Below are 16,475 nucleotides of genomic sequence, written 5' to 3' on the forward strand. Positions count from 1 at the left end.
AGAAGCAAAGCAGAGCTAAACCAGATTCACTTACTGTGTTCGTAGTTGATTAAACTGCTCTTTCTCAAACTGTTCAGCTGTTTCCTTTGATCATCAGAGTATCAGTTGTAGAGTAAAATCCCCAAGTCGTTTTTATGGAAATACTTCAGTGTTTTTCCCTTATGTAATTTTTTCATACTCTGTTGTGGAAATAGGACTAACTTGGCCAATTACCGTGGGACCTTTAGAAACTGATGTTAGAAATCACAGACCTTAGTGGCATGTAGATGCTGTGTCATCCTGACGAGCATGTGGTGGTCTCCCTCGTGCCCACAAGGACAGGAGGTCCGGCTGCCGGGCCTCCTTGGGACATGGCCCACCCTGGTAACTGTGGGCTGCCCTGCTCTCGAGCGGCAGGTCCTGGCCGAGGCGCCGGCCGAGCGGCGCTGCTGTGACCCGCGCATCGTTTGTGTTTGCAGGGGGAAGAGTGCTCTCCCACTGGCTGACGGCGGGCAGCACCGACCCTCTGGGCGGCAGCCTGGCCCCCACCGCCGAGGCCTCGTCTGCGTCCCTGCTGTTTGCCCACAAGAGGCCCGAGAGGCCCCGGGGGACGCCCCTGAAGCCCGTGGGGCCTGAATTTGGGAAGAAAAGGCTGGGACTCCTTGAGGATGAGGTGGACGACGGAGCACAAGGTAAAAGTGTTGAAACGCCTGCCTCCACAAACTCATGACTGTTCCTGAGTCCGGGTGGCCTGCGTGGAGCCCAGCACCACGTGGGAGCCTGGTTTGGAGTCCAGAAAGCGGTTGCCTGAACTGGCTTGGCCCCTCACTCGGGGCTCCCAGGGGTCTAGAGGCCATGGTACTAGCAGGATGGGGAAGCTGAGTCAGAGAGAGTTTAGGTTCGGGGGCTGGGAGGGTCAGGGCAGGCCCGAGGGCAGGAATGGGGATGCAGACATTCGGCTCACCGGGGTTGGGGGTGTGCTCCGGGAGGAGCCCCGGCCAGATGCCCCCCAGACTCGAGAGAAGCCCCCAGCCCCATCCCCGGGCCCCCTTTCCCAGCCAGCCTCATCTTCACATCCAGCTCGTCAGTGTTGCTTCCACAGCTCCAGTTGGTGTTACTGTGGCCCCCTTTCTTTGGGGTCTTGGTCACTTTCTCCCTTGCCCACCCCCTCTCTCCACACTGTCACCGACGTCCTGAACAGGTCTTGCTGTGGCTTGGCTCACGTCGGGCTTCTCTCCTTTCTCGTGTGGTCACTGTTCATGGGCGTTAATGGCCTCCGTTTCCTTTTTGGTTGCAGTAGAGTTGTGTTGATTTCTCCTGTGTGGCACAGTGATCCACCTGCATGTATGTACATATATACGTGTTCTTTCTCATTAGGAAACGGCTTCCCTTTTCTCCCGTGGGTGATTTTGCTGATAATTTCCAAACGTCAGTTTTCTCTTGTAGGAATTCCACCTTGACTGTCAGACCCGAGGGATTACCCTTCCAATTTTCCCTTCTTACCATCTCTGCTCGGCTCTGGGCACAGCGATACCTTCTGACTGTGCGTGTGCGTGACGATGTCCAGTCTCTAGTTCCCACGAGCTTCTGTGCTCTTGGAAAGTCCCTTCCATGCCCTGTTACAGGACCTATTTTTGCTCTTGTGATAAAGGGTCATTTAACAAATTTTTTTCCTAGATGGTCTGCTTTCAACATTTTCTCCCCCCTGTTGCTTTGGTTCCTATTTTTCTTACTTGAAGCTTTGCTCAAACGTCAGCTGATTTTCAGCTTTTGCTGTGTCCAGGCAGGCAGTAACTGGCGTTGGGAGTGGTGGCTGCACACTGGCTGTGCTGACTGGCCTCACCAGACGTGGAGGCCCCCGTTTTGTACTGGGTGGTCCCCCTCCAAGGCCAGGTCTCCCCGCTCCCGCCTGCACGTCCAGGCCTGGTGCTGGGGCAGCGCTGGGTTCCCCAGTGTACCCGGCTGTGGGGGCTCTGCTCCAGCCATGTGGCCCCGCACCTCCAGCCTCAGCCTCGCATTTCCAAGCCCTCTCTTTCTCCAAGATGTCCGAGCCCTGCCTGCTTCCTCCATGCAGCCTCAGTTCTCCAGCTTCCAAAACTGCGCTTCACAGGCTTAGGTTGTTTTGGAAATAGAGCGGCGGGGAGTAGGAGATGGAGACGAGCAGATGCCTCATTTCATGTCAGCAATTCTGGGGAGGAGGGGACGACATCAGCCGCGCATAACCAACCTGCTGTCTGTTCTTCAGCTCCAGATAATCGTGCAGAAATACTGCGATTACGCAGACGATTTCTGAAGGACCAAGAAAAGCTGAGTTTGATTTATGCCAGGAAAGGTGTTGTGGAGCAAAAGCGAGAAAAGGTTTGTACCCATTTCTGGAATTTGGTCGGAAATAGGTATTTCTGTCACAGGATGTGTGCCCAGGAGATGTCTTCCCGCTGGCCTAGGCCAGATCGCAGAGATGGCCCATGCGATCCCACCTCCAGGTGTCCCCTGAGCCCCACGGCTCTGCTGGGGAGTGGGAGGTGCTGTTCTCTCTGGACGGACGGGCTTTCTGCACGAGGTGGAGACCAGACCCCCCCGCCCCCAGTGCCCTGGGGTCACGTCTCCCAGCTGCAGTCCCCGCAGCCTTGAGGCCAGAGCCCTGACGCCGTGGCTGAGGGCAAACAAACCGAGGGGCTGTGCTCCTGGAGGCTGGTGGGGAGCTGGGTGAGGAGCGTGGCCAGTCCCGAGCTGCCTACTGCAGACACATGTGTGGCATGAATGGATGGTTGAACGTTTCTCCCAATGTGGAAGTAACAGCAGAGTTGTTCAGCCCTAGAGTCAGTGTGAGATACAGATCAGAGATGTTGACAGGCTGTTCTAGGACTAGACTGTGGGTGAGAATCCTGTTTCCACTGTGACTCAGTTTAAATCCTCAGGCACTTCACTTCCAAGTCTGTGTGTGAAATGGTCAAAAGGTTCCACTGTCTTCTGTGGAAAGATTGGACTTCCCTATATCTCTGTAACCACAGCACTGCAGGCCGAGGGCCGGCCCCACCCAGCCTAGGGTCCTTCGCTCCAGCCTCCTCATTAAGCCTGAGTCCTGCCTGGGCTTCTTGAGGGGACAGGGCGGGGGTGGGATAGAGGCACTCGGCTGATCGCTGAGGGTCTCAGGGAATGGATGGGGTGTGGCCTGGGACCTGGGGTGGCCTTGCTGGGTGTCGTCACCACTCTCAGCAGAGGCATTTGGGGGTCCCCTCTGCTCTTGCAGCTGCAGAGCAGCATTTAGCAGATGGAGAAGCTGGGCCGCCTCAGGGGTTAGCCAGGATGTACGCATGTGAGGGAGTGCCCTGTGAGGGGAACAGGGCCCGCAGGGGGAACCTGGCCCCACAGAGGGAACGGCCCCTTGCCATTGGAACTGGTACCCGCTGGGGGAATGGGGTCCGAAGGGGGAACAGCTGCAGAGAGCAGGGCCAGCTGGGGCCAGTGGGCTCTGTAGCCAAGGTTTGTCTTGAGAGTGACAAAGAAATACAATCTTCTCATTTGTGGGTTGAAAAAGTTTTAAATCAAGTTCTCTAATTTCAGAGAAACTCAGATTTCTTTGTAACAGATCTTTAAATAATCTACCCATTGCACATCTGACACTGGTTTTAGGCTCACTGTCTGCCGCCTTGATCAAGTGTAGTGACTAGAGCATCTTGGATAGAATTGACCTTGATTCACTTTTGTCAGTGGTGGGTGAGGATGGTTTCATCACCCAAGCACTACTCTTTAGATGAAAGTTGTAACCTTCCTGTATTGCTGATGATCGTAGGAGATCAAGAGTGAGTTGAAAATGAAGCACGAGGCTCAGGTCGTCTTGTACAGAAGTTACCGCCGTGGAGACCTTCCTGACATCCAGATTCCACACAGCAGCCTGATCACCCCGCTGCAGGCTGTGGCCCAGGTCAGTGCGGGGCTGGCACATGCCCTGGGGCCGTTGCCTCGTGTGGGAGCAGGGGTGACCTGTCCCCAACACGGGCCTCAGTGCTGAGCCTCATCCCAAGTCCTGGCTCCCGGGGACCCCGCCATGGGGTCCCATCCAGCACTTTGCTCTGGGCCCAGTGTCTCTGTGTGCTAGTCACACCGCACTCTTTTTCTCACCAGTGATGTTGGTGGGAATGAAATAGTATGTAAGTAGCTTCACCACTTAAATCATTGATTATACAAAACCCTCTTGTGGGGGTGATAGGGAAGGTCAGTGGTATCAGCATCCTCCTCCAAAATTCCCATGCACCGAGGACTGAAATACTCCTCTGCGTCGTTAGGGTGACCACGAGCTTCAGGAGTGAGTGAGGTTCTGTAGCTGAGTGCTCTGAGATAAACGGGATATTTATCCCTCAAAAGTCTGGTTAAGATTCCTTTGACTTTAATGAAGTAATTTTAAAAATCTTCATACTGTGTCATATAGTACATAATTAGGTACTGAAACTTGATGCCTCATATTTTTACTGTACTTAAGTTTGCAGTACTAATATTGATCATAAGTGATAAGTGAAAGTCGCTCAGTTGTGTCTGACTCCTTGTGACCCCATGGACTATACAGTCCATGGAATTCTCCAAGCCAGAATACTGGAGTGGGTAGCCTTTCCCTTTTCCAGGGAATCTTCCCAACCCAGGGCTTGAACCCAGGTCTCCTGCATCGCAGGCACTTTCTTTACCAGCTGAACTATTGGGAAAGCCCAATATTGATCATAATAATAGGTTACGTCTTTGTAGCCCATTACTGCTTTATAAGCTTTTTACTAATCTAACTATTTATAAAGTGATAGGAATTTGCAAAATAGCGTACAGCCCCACGTCCCTTCCCAGCTTTATTGGTGGGCACAGTCCTCCAGTGATGTTGCCCAGCGTGGCGACCGGCGGCAGCGCTTGATGTTTCAGGCCGGGCTCTGACGCATGGGCAAGTCAGTGCACCTGTCCCACTCGGGAATGTCTTACAGAGAGACCCGCTCGTTGCGAGGCAGCTCTTCGGCAGCCTGTGCTCGGGGATCCTGAGGGAGTCGGGCGAGCGCAGGACAGTGGCTGAGGGGCGGGGCGCCACCCAGAAGCTCCTGCAGGACTTCTCACGCTTTCTGGACACCAGCTTCTCCTTCTTCCCGCCCTTCGTGTCTTGCATCCAGGTGAGGCTGTCGGCACGCCCGTGTCCCAGTGGCTCTGCTGGTTTCCCAGTTGCAGTATGGGTTTAACACAGCAGCTGGACTCTGGTGGGGCCACCTCCTCCCAGGTGGCTCAGGGCAGCTTACTTATTCTTTTTGGCTGTGCTGGGTCTTCCTTGCTGTGTGGGCTCTTCTCTAGTTGTGTTGGCGGGGGGTGCGGGGCCTACTCTTTGTTGTGGTGCACGGGCTTCTCATTGCCATGGCTTCTCTTGTTGTGTAGCTCAGGCTCTAGGACACGGGCTTCAGTAGTCCTGGGTCCCGGGCTCTAGAGCACAGACTTGGTAGTTTGGCACCTGGGCTTAGTTTCTCCATGCGATGTGGAATTTTCCAGAGCAGGGATTGAACCTGTGTCTCCTGCCTTGATAGGCAGATTCTTTACCATTAAGCCACCAGGGAAGCCCCAACTAATTTGTATTTTTTTAAAAATTTATATATGACAGAATAATCTGAGATCCAACTTAATACAAAGTTGCTCTGACTGTGTCAGCTCGTCCCTGCAGGGTTCTGGTCACACCTGCATGTCACGTGGCACCCAGCCCTGCTGTCACCTTTGGGGACATTGACGGAGTACGTGCCTACCTGTGCACCGGGTGGGGACCAGGCAACGGGGACACAGAACTACATTCGGTGGGGGCAGGCGGGGGGCAGGCAGAGGTGGAAGGTCACGAGGGCATGGCACATGATGCAGAAGTGGGTGGGGTGCAGGGCCTGATGGGCAGATCAGCGGGCCACACCTTGCTGGGGGGTGGGGGGTGCTGTGCACCATTGCAGACACGGGGGGCACAGGTGTCAGAGAAGGTTTCCAAAGCAATGCAGTTCGAACAGAGGACTAGTGTGGATGTACTTCTGTAACCACTAAGCATACTTATTAGGGGATTAAGAAATACTTTCTTTATACTCGAAACATGGATAATTACAAAGCTCCTAATAGAAAATCATCTGGATTCATGTCAGTATTTTTGTAGTTAGTTATGTCCTTGGAATAGTTTAAAAATTTTGTTCTTTAATGCTATTTATCAGTAGCTGTGGTTTGCAAACTGGGTAATAATTCCTTGAGTTGAAGTATTTATTATGCCTACTTTGTTCTTTTCCATGCAGCATGAAACTGTTAATACAGTTTCTTTTTATGTACTCTACTTTTTATTGGTTTATAATTTACATGTAGAATTCTTTCATTGATTTTCTCCTGGCAATACCAAAGACAAGGCTTGAGAAATTATATTGCATCAGCCAGTGTTTCAGAGTAAGTTTCTCTTCACGTTGTATCCTACAGTGATTTTTTTATATCTGAATTTCTAGTTTTGCAGTTTTGTCCACTGCTGTGTAAGGAGGTTTCCATAGGTAACATATCGCCCTGCAGCTTGCCTTCGGGCCCGGAACTGGGGGAGCTGCACGGGAGGGATCCAGGTGCAGGCTTGGTCTGAGACTATGTGTGAAGTGTTCCATGTCTCTCTCCCGTGACTGCTAACGCCAGAACTTAGTGTTTTTGGTAAAACGAGGTGCTCCTGGTTGGAGACCCTCTCACTGAAGGACTGCGTATCTGTGTCTTGCCAGGAGATCAGCTGCCAACACGCTGACCTGCTGAGCCTCGACCCGGCTCTGGTCAGTGGGGCCGGCCTGGCGGGCCTGCAGCAGCCCGGGGCCATCTGCCTGCTGGAGGAGGCGCTGTTGCGACTGGCACCCCAGGAGCCGCCCGCCAAGCGTGCGCGGGGGAGGCCCAGCCTGCCCCTCGACGTCGGCAGGTGGATGGAACTTGCCAAGTAAGCTCTGGGCCCCGACCCTGCTGTGGCCAAAGCGATGCGTCTGACACAGTTACTTTATTTGGGCAACACACAATCCTGTTTGAGTCTTCTCTTACCTGAGGTTTATCATGAGAAACCCAGTGCCTAATTCTCAGGCACTGGATTCTGAGGGCGCTGGATTAGGGTGAGACTGGGTTTGCACTTTTCCTGAAGCACTGGTTTTAAGATATTCCAGGTTCTGGGAAAAGCATAAAAGAGTGTCATTGTTGTGTAGTCACTCCTGTCCCTGTACCAGCGAGAAGTGAGCAGTAGGAGCTGTGTCGCTGCCGAGGAGCCTCACAGTCCGGGTGTGACCCATCCCCTGGGGGACGACGTGCTGGGGCTGCTGCTCTGCCCACAGGCTGTTCCCACCCCGTTGTGTCCTCTGTGGGCATGGATGATCGTGACACCTTGTGTGGAGACACTGAAGACAGGAAGAAGTCTCCAGGGAGGAGGGAATGGACTTTTAGACACCTGAGCCTGTCTTCAAGTGGGAGGCTTGGCTGATGGGCCCACAAATTTGTGTTGACATCAAAGTTGAAACTCTCAGTAACATCGAGACAGCCGTTGAATGTGGAGTACATGGCATCTGTAGGACCAGAACTAGTTTACCTACTTCTGGGTTTTGGACCACATTCCAGATTCCAGAAAGGTCCCCACAGATAAGTGTTTCAGTGATGGCGTGACATAGAACAGTCTCATTTAATGAGTCAACTTGTGCATTGTAAACCTAGGATATTTTCAGCTTTTACATTGAGTGCACTTTAGAATGGGCTTCCCAAGGGGATGCTCTTGGCAAAGTGCCACTAGTGGTTAGTGGCAAAGAAGCCGCCTACCAATGCAGAAGACATGAGAGAAGACATAGATTCCTGGGCCGGGAAGGTCCCCTGGAGGGGAGGGCGTGGCAGCCCACTCCAGTATTCGTGCCTGGAGAATCCCATGGACAGAGAAGCCTGGCAGGCTACAGTCCACGGGGTCACAAGAAGTCAGACCAGCTGAGGTGACTGAGCACACATGCATGCACTTTAGAATAATTTCTGCTTTCTCTATGGCTCAAGTAATAAAACTTAATGGTAACTTCAAAATTCTTAAGATTTTGTGTTTTAACAAAACAATATGACATCTTTTTTAGTTATTATAATTGTGGCATCTTGATTTAATGTCATTTCAAGAAAGACTTGAAAAATATTAGGGCATTCACTGATTTGTCCTCTTTTTTTTTTTTGATCTGTTTCATAGACTGTACAGGTCGATCGGGGAGTATGACATCCTCCGTGGTATTTTCAGCAGTGAGATTGGAACAAAGCAGATCACTCAGGACGCACTGTTAGCAGAAGCAAGAAGTGACTATTCTGAAGCTGCCAGGCTATATAACGAGGTAGAGCTGATCTCCAGCGAGTGTGTCAGTTGCTTTACCACTTCTGTTCTCTGGATGGAAACACTGTCAGCTTTAGAATTTAGGCCTTCAGATATTCCGCTGTATTCCTTAACTTTTGCGCAAAGATTACTACCAGAAAATGGTTTCATAATAACTGAACGTGAACTAGTTACTGTTCTGATTCTTACTCTTTTTAAGAAAATACTGAATCAAAGAGAAAGTGTTTTTTACCAAGTTAGTATGAAATTGTAAGATGTCATTTCCGTATCTGGTATTGTAATATAGTTTCTGTTTGAGTCGATTGTTTCCACTCTGGAAGTAAAACTTATAAAAAGGTGGGTGAGGGCTGGTTTGGGGAAGTCCAGTTTTGCACGTCTTGTGTTGGAGTTGCCCGTGGCTGAGTGTGGGTGTGTGGCAGGTACACACTGCAGTTGAGGGCCTTTGGCCTGTGCGAGACGTCTACATGGTGAAACCCTCTGCAGTCTTCTATAAATGTCCTGTTTTCTAATTTTCATTCTAAGAACTTTCCAAGTAGTGAAGAATCTACAGTATTTACATCAAATTAGGGGCCGTTTTTTCAGCTTATTAATTGACTTTATAGTTAAGTTCCCCAAAGAAGTGGTTCTGTCCTAGCTGGGATTTTTAATATTCATTTGACTGTTAGGTTCCCTCAAGTTAACTCTCTTTTCCCTTTTTTCTCTACTTGTCATAAATCTGACAGTGATTATTCTTAGTGTGAATGTTACCTGTATCCAGTTTGGTAAAATAATCTTCACAGGCCCTCAACACACAAGAGTGGGCAGATGGTGAGCCCACGGAAGCTGAGAAGGACTTCTGGGAACTCGCATCCCTTGACTGCTACAACCAGCTGGCCGAGTGGAAGTCGCTGGAGTACTGCTCCACGGCTAGCGCTGATGGCGAGGGCACCCTGGACCTGAGCAAGATGTGGAGCGAGCCCTTCTATCAGGTGCGGGGCCATCTGTGAGGTCATCCAAGTAGATGTCCTCGATGGTCAAGTGCTCTCTCATTAATGAAGGTGTTTAAAACTTTTCAGAAACAGGAAAGTGGTTGTAAAGCATTAGAGTGTTTATATAACTTGACTCCCCCAAACTCCATAATATTGTTAAACCACTGTGCTTCCCTCATAGCTCAGTTGGTAAAGAATCTGCCTGCAATGCAGGAGACCTGGGTTGGATCCCTGGGCTGGGAAGATTCCCTGGAGAAGGGAAAGGCTACCTACTCCAGTATTCTAGCCTGGAGAATTCCATGGACTGTATAGTCCATGGGGTCGTAAAGAGTCGGACATGACTGAGCGATTTTAACTCACTCACTGTGCTCTTAGCTAATGCTTTCAAAACAAGCAGATGCCTTTACAGAGGAATGTTAGCCTCCCTGGTGTGACCATAGGGAGAGTGCTTCCTGTTGTGTCTGCACCGCACAGAGGCCTCACTGGGCTGGCCTGGCACCCATCTGCACCGCTGCCCTCACCCGGCCTTCAGGTCCTCACTTGGTACTGCACGTCCGGTTCTCTTTCAGCTACAAGTAGTTCCCGTTTTCCATAGAATGTGTTCCTGTATGTTTTGTGGTTATAAAATAAGCAATTGTAGATGAACTTGCTTTAAAGATCATGGCCTTAGGTTTGAAACATTAAGCGCCATCATTTGAACCTGTGAAGTGACACCACAGATGCGTGGCGACGCCGTCTCGGCATGTCACATCCATTCTTGCTCTGCAGGAGACCTGCCTGCCATACATGGTGCGCAGCAAGCTGAAGCTGCTGCTGCGCGGGGAGGGCGACCAGGCACTGCTGACCTTTGTGGACGAGGCACTGACCTCCGAGCTGCGGAAGGCCCTGCTCGAGCTCCGCTACAGCCAGGAGCTGAGTCTCCTCTACCTCCTGCAGGACGACATTGACAGGGCCAAGTATTACATCCAGAACTGCATCCAGATGTTCATGCAGGTAACCTGGGCGCGCCCGCCAGCAGCGCGCTATTCCTGTGAGCTTGGGTCGACGTGGGCAGCTCGCTGGCCACTTCCCTCTGATTCCCTGCACACCAGCCAACGGCCTGGGGCCTCTTAGTGGCTGTTTCTGATTTAGAAAGTTCCTTGGGGTTTTCTTTCTCTCCCTGGACGAGTACCTGGGAGCAGGCCCCACCCCCAGGCATCTGGGTGGGAGGTGGTCGTGCAGGAGGGTCGTGCGGCCCCGCCAGCCAGGGTCTGTCCTGCCTCTGAGGTTGGCCGTTACGTTGTTAAAGATGCATCTTGTGTAGAGTCCCTGAATGTTTGTTGTTGCCGAACATAGACATTCACTGTCTTTATTCTAGTTTTTAAACACGTTTGAGGTTGAGTAGCAGTCCACTCGAGGAAGTTTATGGAAGGAGACAGGTTGGCTTCTATAGTTGGCAGTTCTGTATTATAGGATATTGTGACTTTTAAGAATTGGTGGGGAATGGAGGCAGCAGCCCCTGATTGTATTGCTCTTATTGATTTTGTTGAACCAAAATGTAATTGAAAACCAAAATTTAAAAATAAATTAGACCATTTAATTGCTCCTGTGACCACTCAGACATCCCGTGTAACTGATCTGTTTATAGGGTGGTTGCTGTTTCATGTTTAGACTGTGTTAAAATCTGAAGCAATACAGTGACCTGTAACCAATGCTAAATAACTTTTCCAGAACTATTCCAGTATTGATGTCCTCTTACACAGAAGTAGACTCACCAAATTGCAGTCTGTACAGACGTTCATAGAAATTCAGGAGTTCATCAGCTTTATTAGCAAACAAGGTAATTTTTTATTCATATGTATCTTTTGTCCTTTCATAATTAGGAAGAGTTTTGGCATCTGAGTTTGTTTGTTTGTTTGGTGATAGTACATGTTTCTTAATGTATGGGTTAGAAACTGTCTTGAGTTTACTCCATGAATGTGTGTTTTGAGATTGTTGAAATAAGTGTTTAAAATAGTCCAGTGCTCTTCCGGGCATTTAAGAAGCTTCCAGGGAGCAGACGCTATGGTCCCCACAGAGCAGAGCAGTCCAGGAGCCCCATGAAAAATTGGGGTGATAGAATCTGCAGGTAGGGCTTGAGTTGGGTATGGTCGGAAGAGAGGGGTTCTCAGAAGGCCAGCCTGAGCCTGGGGTACTGGTGTGTGACTGTCCCAGGTACCAGGTGGTGAGGTGAGGCCCGGGTGGCTGTGCCCAGACCGAAGGCCTTTCTGCTGCTGCTGAGTGGGCTTAATCCTGGTGCTGATGGAAGGTCCCCCAGAGTCAGAAGTAATGTCTTGTTAATTTCATTTCTATTTCTAAAAATAACTATGAAAGACTTCTTACAGTACCGATAAAAGTTGGTATTCAGAACCATCTACCTGACTGTTCTCTGTTTTAAATTTGGAGAATGGTTTTTCAAGTACGTATTATTAGTGGCGTATCATTCTAGGAGCTGTGTTAGTTTCTTTTCTCTGTATTTTACCCAGTTTTATAACAGCCTATGAGATGTAGGCTCAAAAACTAATATATATCATGGCATCTGATGACCGATGCTGAAGCTGGAATACTTTGGCCAGGTGATACGAAGAACTTACTCATTAGAAAAGACCCTGATGCTGGGAAAGACTGAAGGCAGGAGAAGAAGGGGACGACAGAGGATGAGATGGTTGGATGGCATTACTGACTTGATGCGCATGAGTCTGAGCAAACTCTGGGAGTCGGTGATGGACAGGGAAGCCTTGTGTGCTGCAGTCCATAGGGTTGCAAAGAGTGGGACATGACTGAATAACTAAACTGAACTAAACTGATCAGGTTTTGTATTTATTATGTCAGCAAATCTGGAAGACCCAGATGGGGTAGTACTAAAGAATGCTCTAACCATCAGACAATTGTACTCATCTTCCATGCTAGTAAGATCATGCTTATAATCTTGCATGCTAGGCTTCAGCATTATTCAAACCAAGAACTTCCAGGTATCTAAGCTGGGTTTAGAGAAGGAAGAAGAACTAGAGATCAGATTGCCAACATTCACTGGATTATAGAGAAAAATATCTATCTCTGTCTCATTGACAATGCTAAAGTCTCTGACTGTGTGGATCATACAAACTGTCGAAAGCTCTTAGATGGGAACACCAGACCATGTTACCTGTCTCCTGAGAAACCTGTATGCGTGTCAAGAAGAAACAGAACCTTGCATGGGACAACTGATTCATTCAAGACCGAGAAAGCAGTGTGACAGGGCTGTCTGCTGTCACCCTGCTTGTTTAACCTATACACTGAGCACATCATGCGAAATGCCAGCCTGGATGAGTTACCAGCTGGAATCAAGATAGGTGGGAGAAACAACAACCACCTCAGATATGCAGATGATACCGCTCTAACGGCAGAAAACGAAGCAGGAACTAAAGAACCTCTTGATGAGGGTGAAGGAGGAAGGTGAAAGAGCTGGCTTAAAACTGTCAAGAAAACTAAAATCATGGCATCTGGCCCCATTACTGCATGGCACATAGAAGGGGAAGAGGTGGAAGTAGTGACAGATTTCCTCTTCTTGGTCTCCAAAATCACTGTGGACGGTGACTGCAGCCATGAAATCAGAAGATGCTTGCTGCTTGGCAGGAAAGCAATGACAAACGTAGATGGTGTGTTGAAAAGCAGAGACAAAAGTCCACTATGGTTTTCCCAGTGGTCATGTACGGTTGTGAGAGCTGGACTGTTAAAGAAGGCAGAATGTCAGAGAATTCATGCCTTTGAACTGTGGTGCTAGAGAAGACTTCTGAGAGTCCCTTGGATAGCAAGGAGATCAAACCAGTCAATTTTAAGGGAGATCAACTCCAAACTGGAAGAACTGATGCTCGAACTGAAGCCCCAGTATTTTGGTCATCGGATGTGCACAGACGATTCATTGGACAAGTCCCTGATGCTGGGAAAGATTGAGGGTAGCAGGAGAAGAGGGTGTCAGAGGATGAAATGGCTGGACAGCATCACTGAAGCGATGAACATGAACCTGGGTAGACTCCGAGAGATACTGAGGGACTGAACAACAACAAATGAGACGTAGATTCTTTTTCCTCATTTATAGGGCATCAGAGATTGAGTAACTTGCCTGAACAAGGTAAGCATGCTTTCTCACCATAGAAAGAAAACAAAAGCTTAAAACGTTGCTATTACTGTTCAGTCGCCCAGTTGTGTCTGACTCTTTGTGACCCCACGGCCTGCAGCACACCAAGAGTACGTGTCCTTCACCACCTCCTGGAGCTTGCGCAAACTCATGACCATTGAGTCGGTGATGCCATCCAACCATCTCATCCTCTGTTGTCCCCTTCTCCTCCTGCCTTCAATCTTTCCTAGCATCAGGGTCTCTTCTTATAAGGTAGCTCTTCCTATCAGGTGGCCAAAGTATTGAAGCCTCAGCATCAGTCCTTTCAATGAATATTCAGGACTGATTTCCTTTAGGATGGACTGGTTGGATCTCCTTGCAGTCCAAGGGCCTCTCAAGAGTCTTCTCCAACACCACAGTTCAAAAGCATCAATTCTTCAGCACTCAGTCTCCTTTATGGCCCAACTCTCACATCCATATATAACTACTGGAAAAACTATAGCTTTGACTAGAAGGACCTTTGTTAGTAATGTCTCTGCTTTTTAATATGCTGTCTAGGTTTGTCATAGCTTTTCTTCCAAGGAGCAAGCATCTTTTAATTTCATGGCTGCAGTCACCATCTGCAGTGATTTTGGAGCCTGAGAAAATAAGGTCTGTCACTATTTCCACTGTTTCCCCATCTATTTGCAATGAAATGATGGGACCAGATGCCATGATCTTTATTTTTTGAATGTTGAATTTTCAAACCTTGATGGCATCATCCTTTAGGGATTTGAATGGTTCTGCTGGAATTTCATTAACAGCAGCTTTATTAAGAGCAGTGCTTCTTAAGGCCAGCTTGACTTCGCAGTCCAGAATGTCTGGCTCCGGATGACTAACCACACCATCACAGTAATCTGGTTCATTAAGATCTTTTTTATACAGTTCTTCCATGTATTCATTCCATCTCTTCTTGATCTCTTCAGCATCTACTAGGTCTCTACCATTTTATCCTTTATTTTGCCCATTTTTGGGCGGAGTATTCCCTTGATGTTTCCAGTGTTCTTGAAGAGACCACTAGTCTTCCCCCTTTTGTTGTTTCTTCGATTATTAAGCACTGTTCATTGAAGACGGCCTTCTTGACTGTTGCAGCTGTATTTTGGAACTCTGCATTTAATTGGATGTACTTTTCTGTCTCTCCCTTGCTTTTCGCTTCTCTTCGTTCTTCTGCTATTTGTAAAGCCTCCTCAGATAACCACTTTGCCTTCTTGCTTTTCTTTTTCTTTACAGTGGTTTTGTTTGTCACCTCCTGTACTGTGCTTAGTTCTTTAGGCATACTGTTAACTCGATCTAGTCCCTTGAATCTGTTCATTACCTCTGTCGTGAATTCATATGGGATTTAAGTCATACCTGGTTGTCCTATTGTTTTTCCAGTGTTTTGTGTTTTTTTTTTTTTTTTAGTTTAAGCCTGAATTTTGCTATGAGAAGTTGATGATCTGAGCTACAGTCAGCTGCTGGTCTTGTTTTTGCTGACAGTATACAGCTTCTCCATCTTTGGCTACAAAGAATGTAATCACTTTGATTTCAGTATTGACCATTTGGTGATGTCCACGTGTAAAGTCATCTCTTATATTGTTGAAAAAGGTTATTTGCTATGACTAGTGCATTCTCTTTAAATATTAGTGTTGTGGAATTTAGAAGCCCTTGAGCCAGGTTGTTTGGGGACTTTTGTCATGGTGACCTCACGTGCACACCAGATCTGGGTTGGTGGCCAATCCTCCAGCAACGGACAAGTCTCCCCCTCCTCTGGGCACTCCCACGAGTGGCACGAGCAGGTTCGGTTGTCCCGCGACGATTCATATTAGATTTTGTAAACAAGAAAATTGGTTGCAACCCCATGAATAGCTTGTCAGTTTTCAGTGCTTTTTAGATTTTCGGATTGTGAGTGAGTGGAGCATTGTGATTGTGGACCTGTGGTGAGTGTAAAAACTGTGCATGTTTATGTCCTCCTCTTTCCTTGATGGCCTGAAGACATTAAGTTTTCATGCCAGAATATATTAAACATGGTAACTTTGTGCTCCTGTTGTGAACAATAGGGCCAAGTGTTGTAGTTTGGACCAGGAATCTGAACTAAGTTTCTGTTTACTGATGGCAGCTCACTTTGTAAGGTGGTCTGATCATTGGGCTGTTGGCCACACTCATACCATAATGTCATTTTAGGTAATTTATCATCTCACGTTCCCCTGAAGAGACTTGTGAAAACCTGGACAAATCGATACCCTGATGCTAAAATGGACCCGATGAACGTCTGGGATGACATCATCACGAATCGGTGAGATGTGATCCCCCAAGTTGATGTGATCTCTTTTCTGAAGTTTCCAGAATTGTTTTTCTCCCAAACTGTGGTTGAGCAGTGTGGAGTCTGAGCCTTGCGTGCGCCCGTTTCCACTGAGGTTGTCCATCAGCAGTCTCCCTGCCTGTGTGCGATCATGTCCCCTGTCCGTCCTGTGCTGGGTGGTGAGCTGTGGATGTGCTCGGAGGTGAGAGAAGGCGGGGCGGCCCCTCTGCTCCTGTCTCAGGGCTGCATGACGGGGAGTGACACCCCAACCTCTCAGCCCTGTTATGCACCATATGCCTCACTTCACCAGGTCTGAGGCTCTCTGCCTCCCTTGTAACAGCCCTGGGTGGTCCACAGGCAGATACTTGCCACACGTATCCGTGGGAGGAGCAGGGCCAGAGAGGCTGTGAGCTGTTTTGTGCAGAAACACAGTCAGCGGGGCTGAAGGACTGTGACCCCACAGTTCCTCTTCCTGCCATTGGACCTTGTTTCCTCTGGTACTTCAGCGTTTCAAAGATTCTCTTTTAATACTCTTTGTTTTTCAAACTTTTTTACTTTTTATTTTGAGACAATTCTTTTCTGTAAAAAAAAATAACAAGAAAAGTGGCACTCTCCTGTGTGCCTTTTTCTCAGACTCATGGTTTTTTTAAACATTTTAAATAGATGGCTATATTAGCCTTTTTTTCTTTCTCTCTACATATATGTACTTATTTTTGGAACCATTTGAGGATAAGCTACACACATCTGTTTCTTTACCTCTTT

At 48.5% G+C, this 16,475-nt stretch overlaps 1 protein-coding gene across 5 annotated transcripts in view; it reads left to right on the forward strand.

The window, feature by feature from the left end:
• Nucleotides 1-16,475, forward strand: part of PRKDC (protein kinase, DNA-activated, catalytic subunit) — a 128,018-nt gene that overhangs the window by 84,692 nt on the left and 26,851 nt on the right. For all 5 annotated transcript variants that reach the window (XM_086337008.1, XM_086337009.1, XM_086337012.1 and 2 more), the window contains exons 59-68: nucleotides 459-671; nucleotides 2,225-2,337; nucleotides 3,773-3,904; nucleotides 4,941-5,120; nucleotides 6,711-6,916; nucleotides 8,177-8,315; nucleotides 9,094-9,282; nucleotides 10,051-10,275; nucleotides 10,993-11,101; nucleotides 15,596-15,707. In XM_086337008.1, coding sequence (XP_086193134.1) covers nucleotides 459-671; nucleotides 2,225-2,337; nucleotides 3,773-3,904; nucleotides 4,941-5,120; nucleotides 6,711-6,916; nucleotides 8,177-8,315; nucleotides 9,094-9,282; nucleotides 10,051-10,275; nucleotides 10,993-11,101; nucleotides 15,596-15,707 — 1,618 coding nt within the window. The remainder of the gene's footprint in view (nucleotides 1-458; nucleotides 672-2,224; nucleotides 2,338-3,772; nucleotides 3,905-4,940; nucleotides 5,121-6,710; nucleotides 6,917-8,176; nucleotides 8,316-9,093; nucleotides 9,283-10,050; nucleotides 10,276-10,992; nucleotides 11,102-15,595; nucleotides 15,708-16,475) is intronic.

Source organism: Bos grunniens, chromosome 14 (genome assembly GCF_055505025.1).
Source record: "Bos grunniens cultivar Pamir isolate PY7600 chromosome 14, Bosgru_T2T1.0, whole genome shotgun sequence".
Taxonomy (NCBI): Eukaryota; Metazoa; Chordata; class Mammalia; order Artiodactyla; family Bovidae; genus Bos; species Bos grunniens.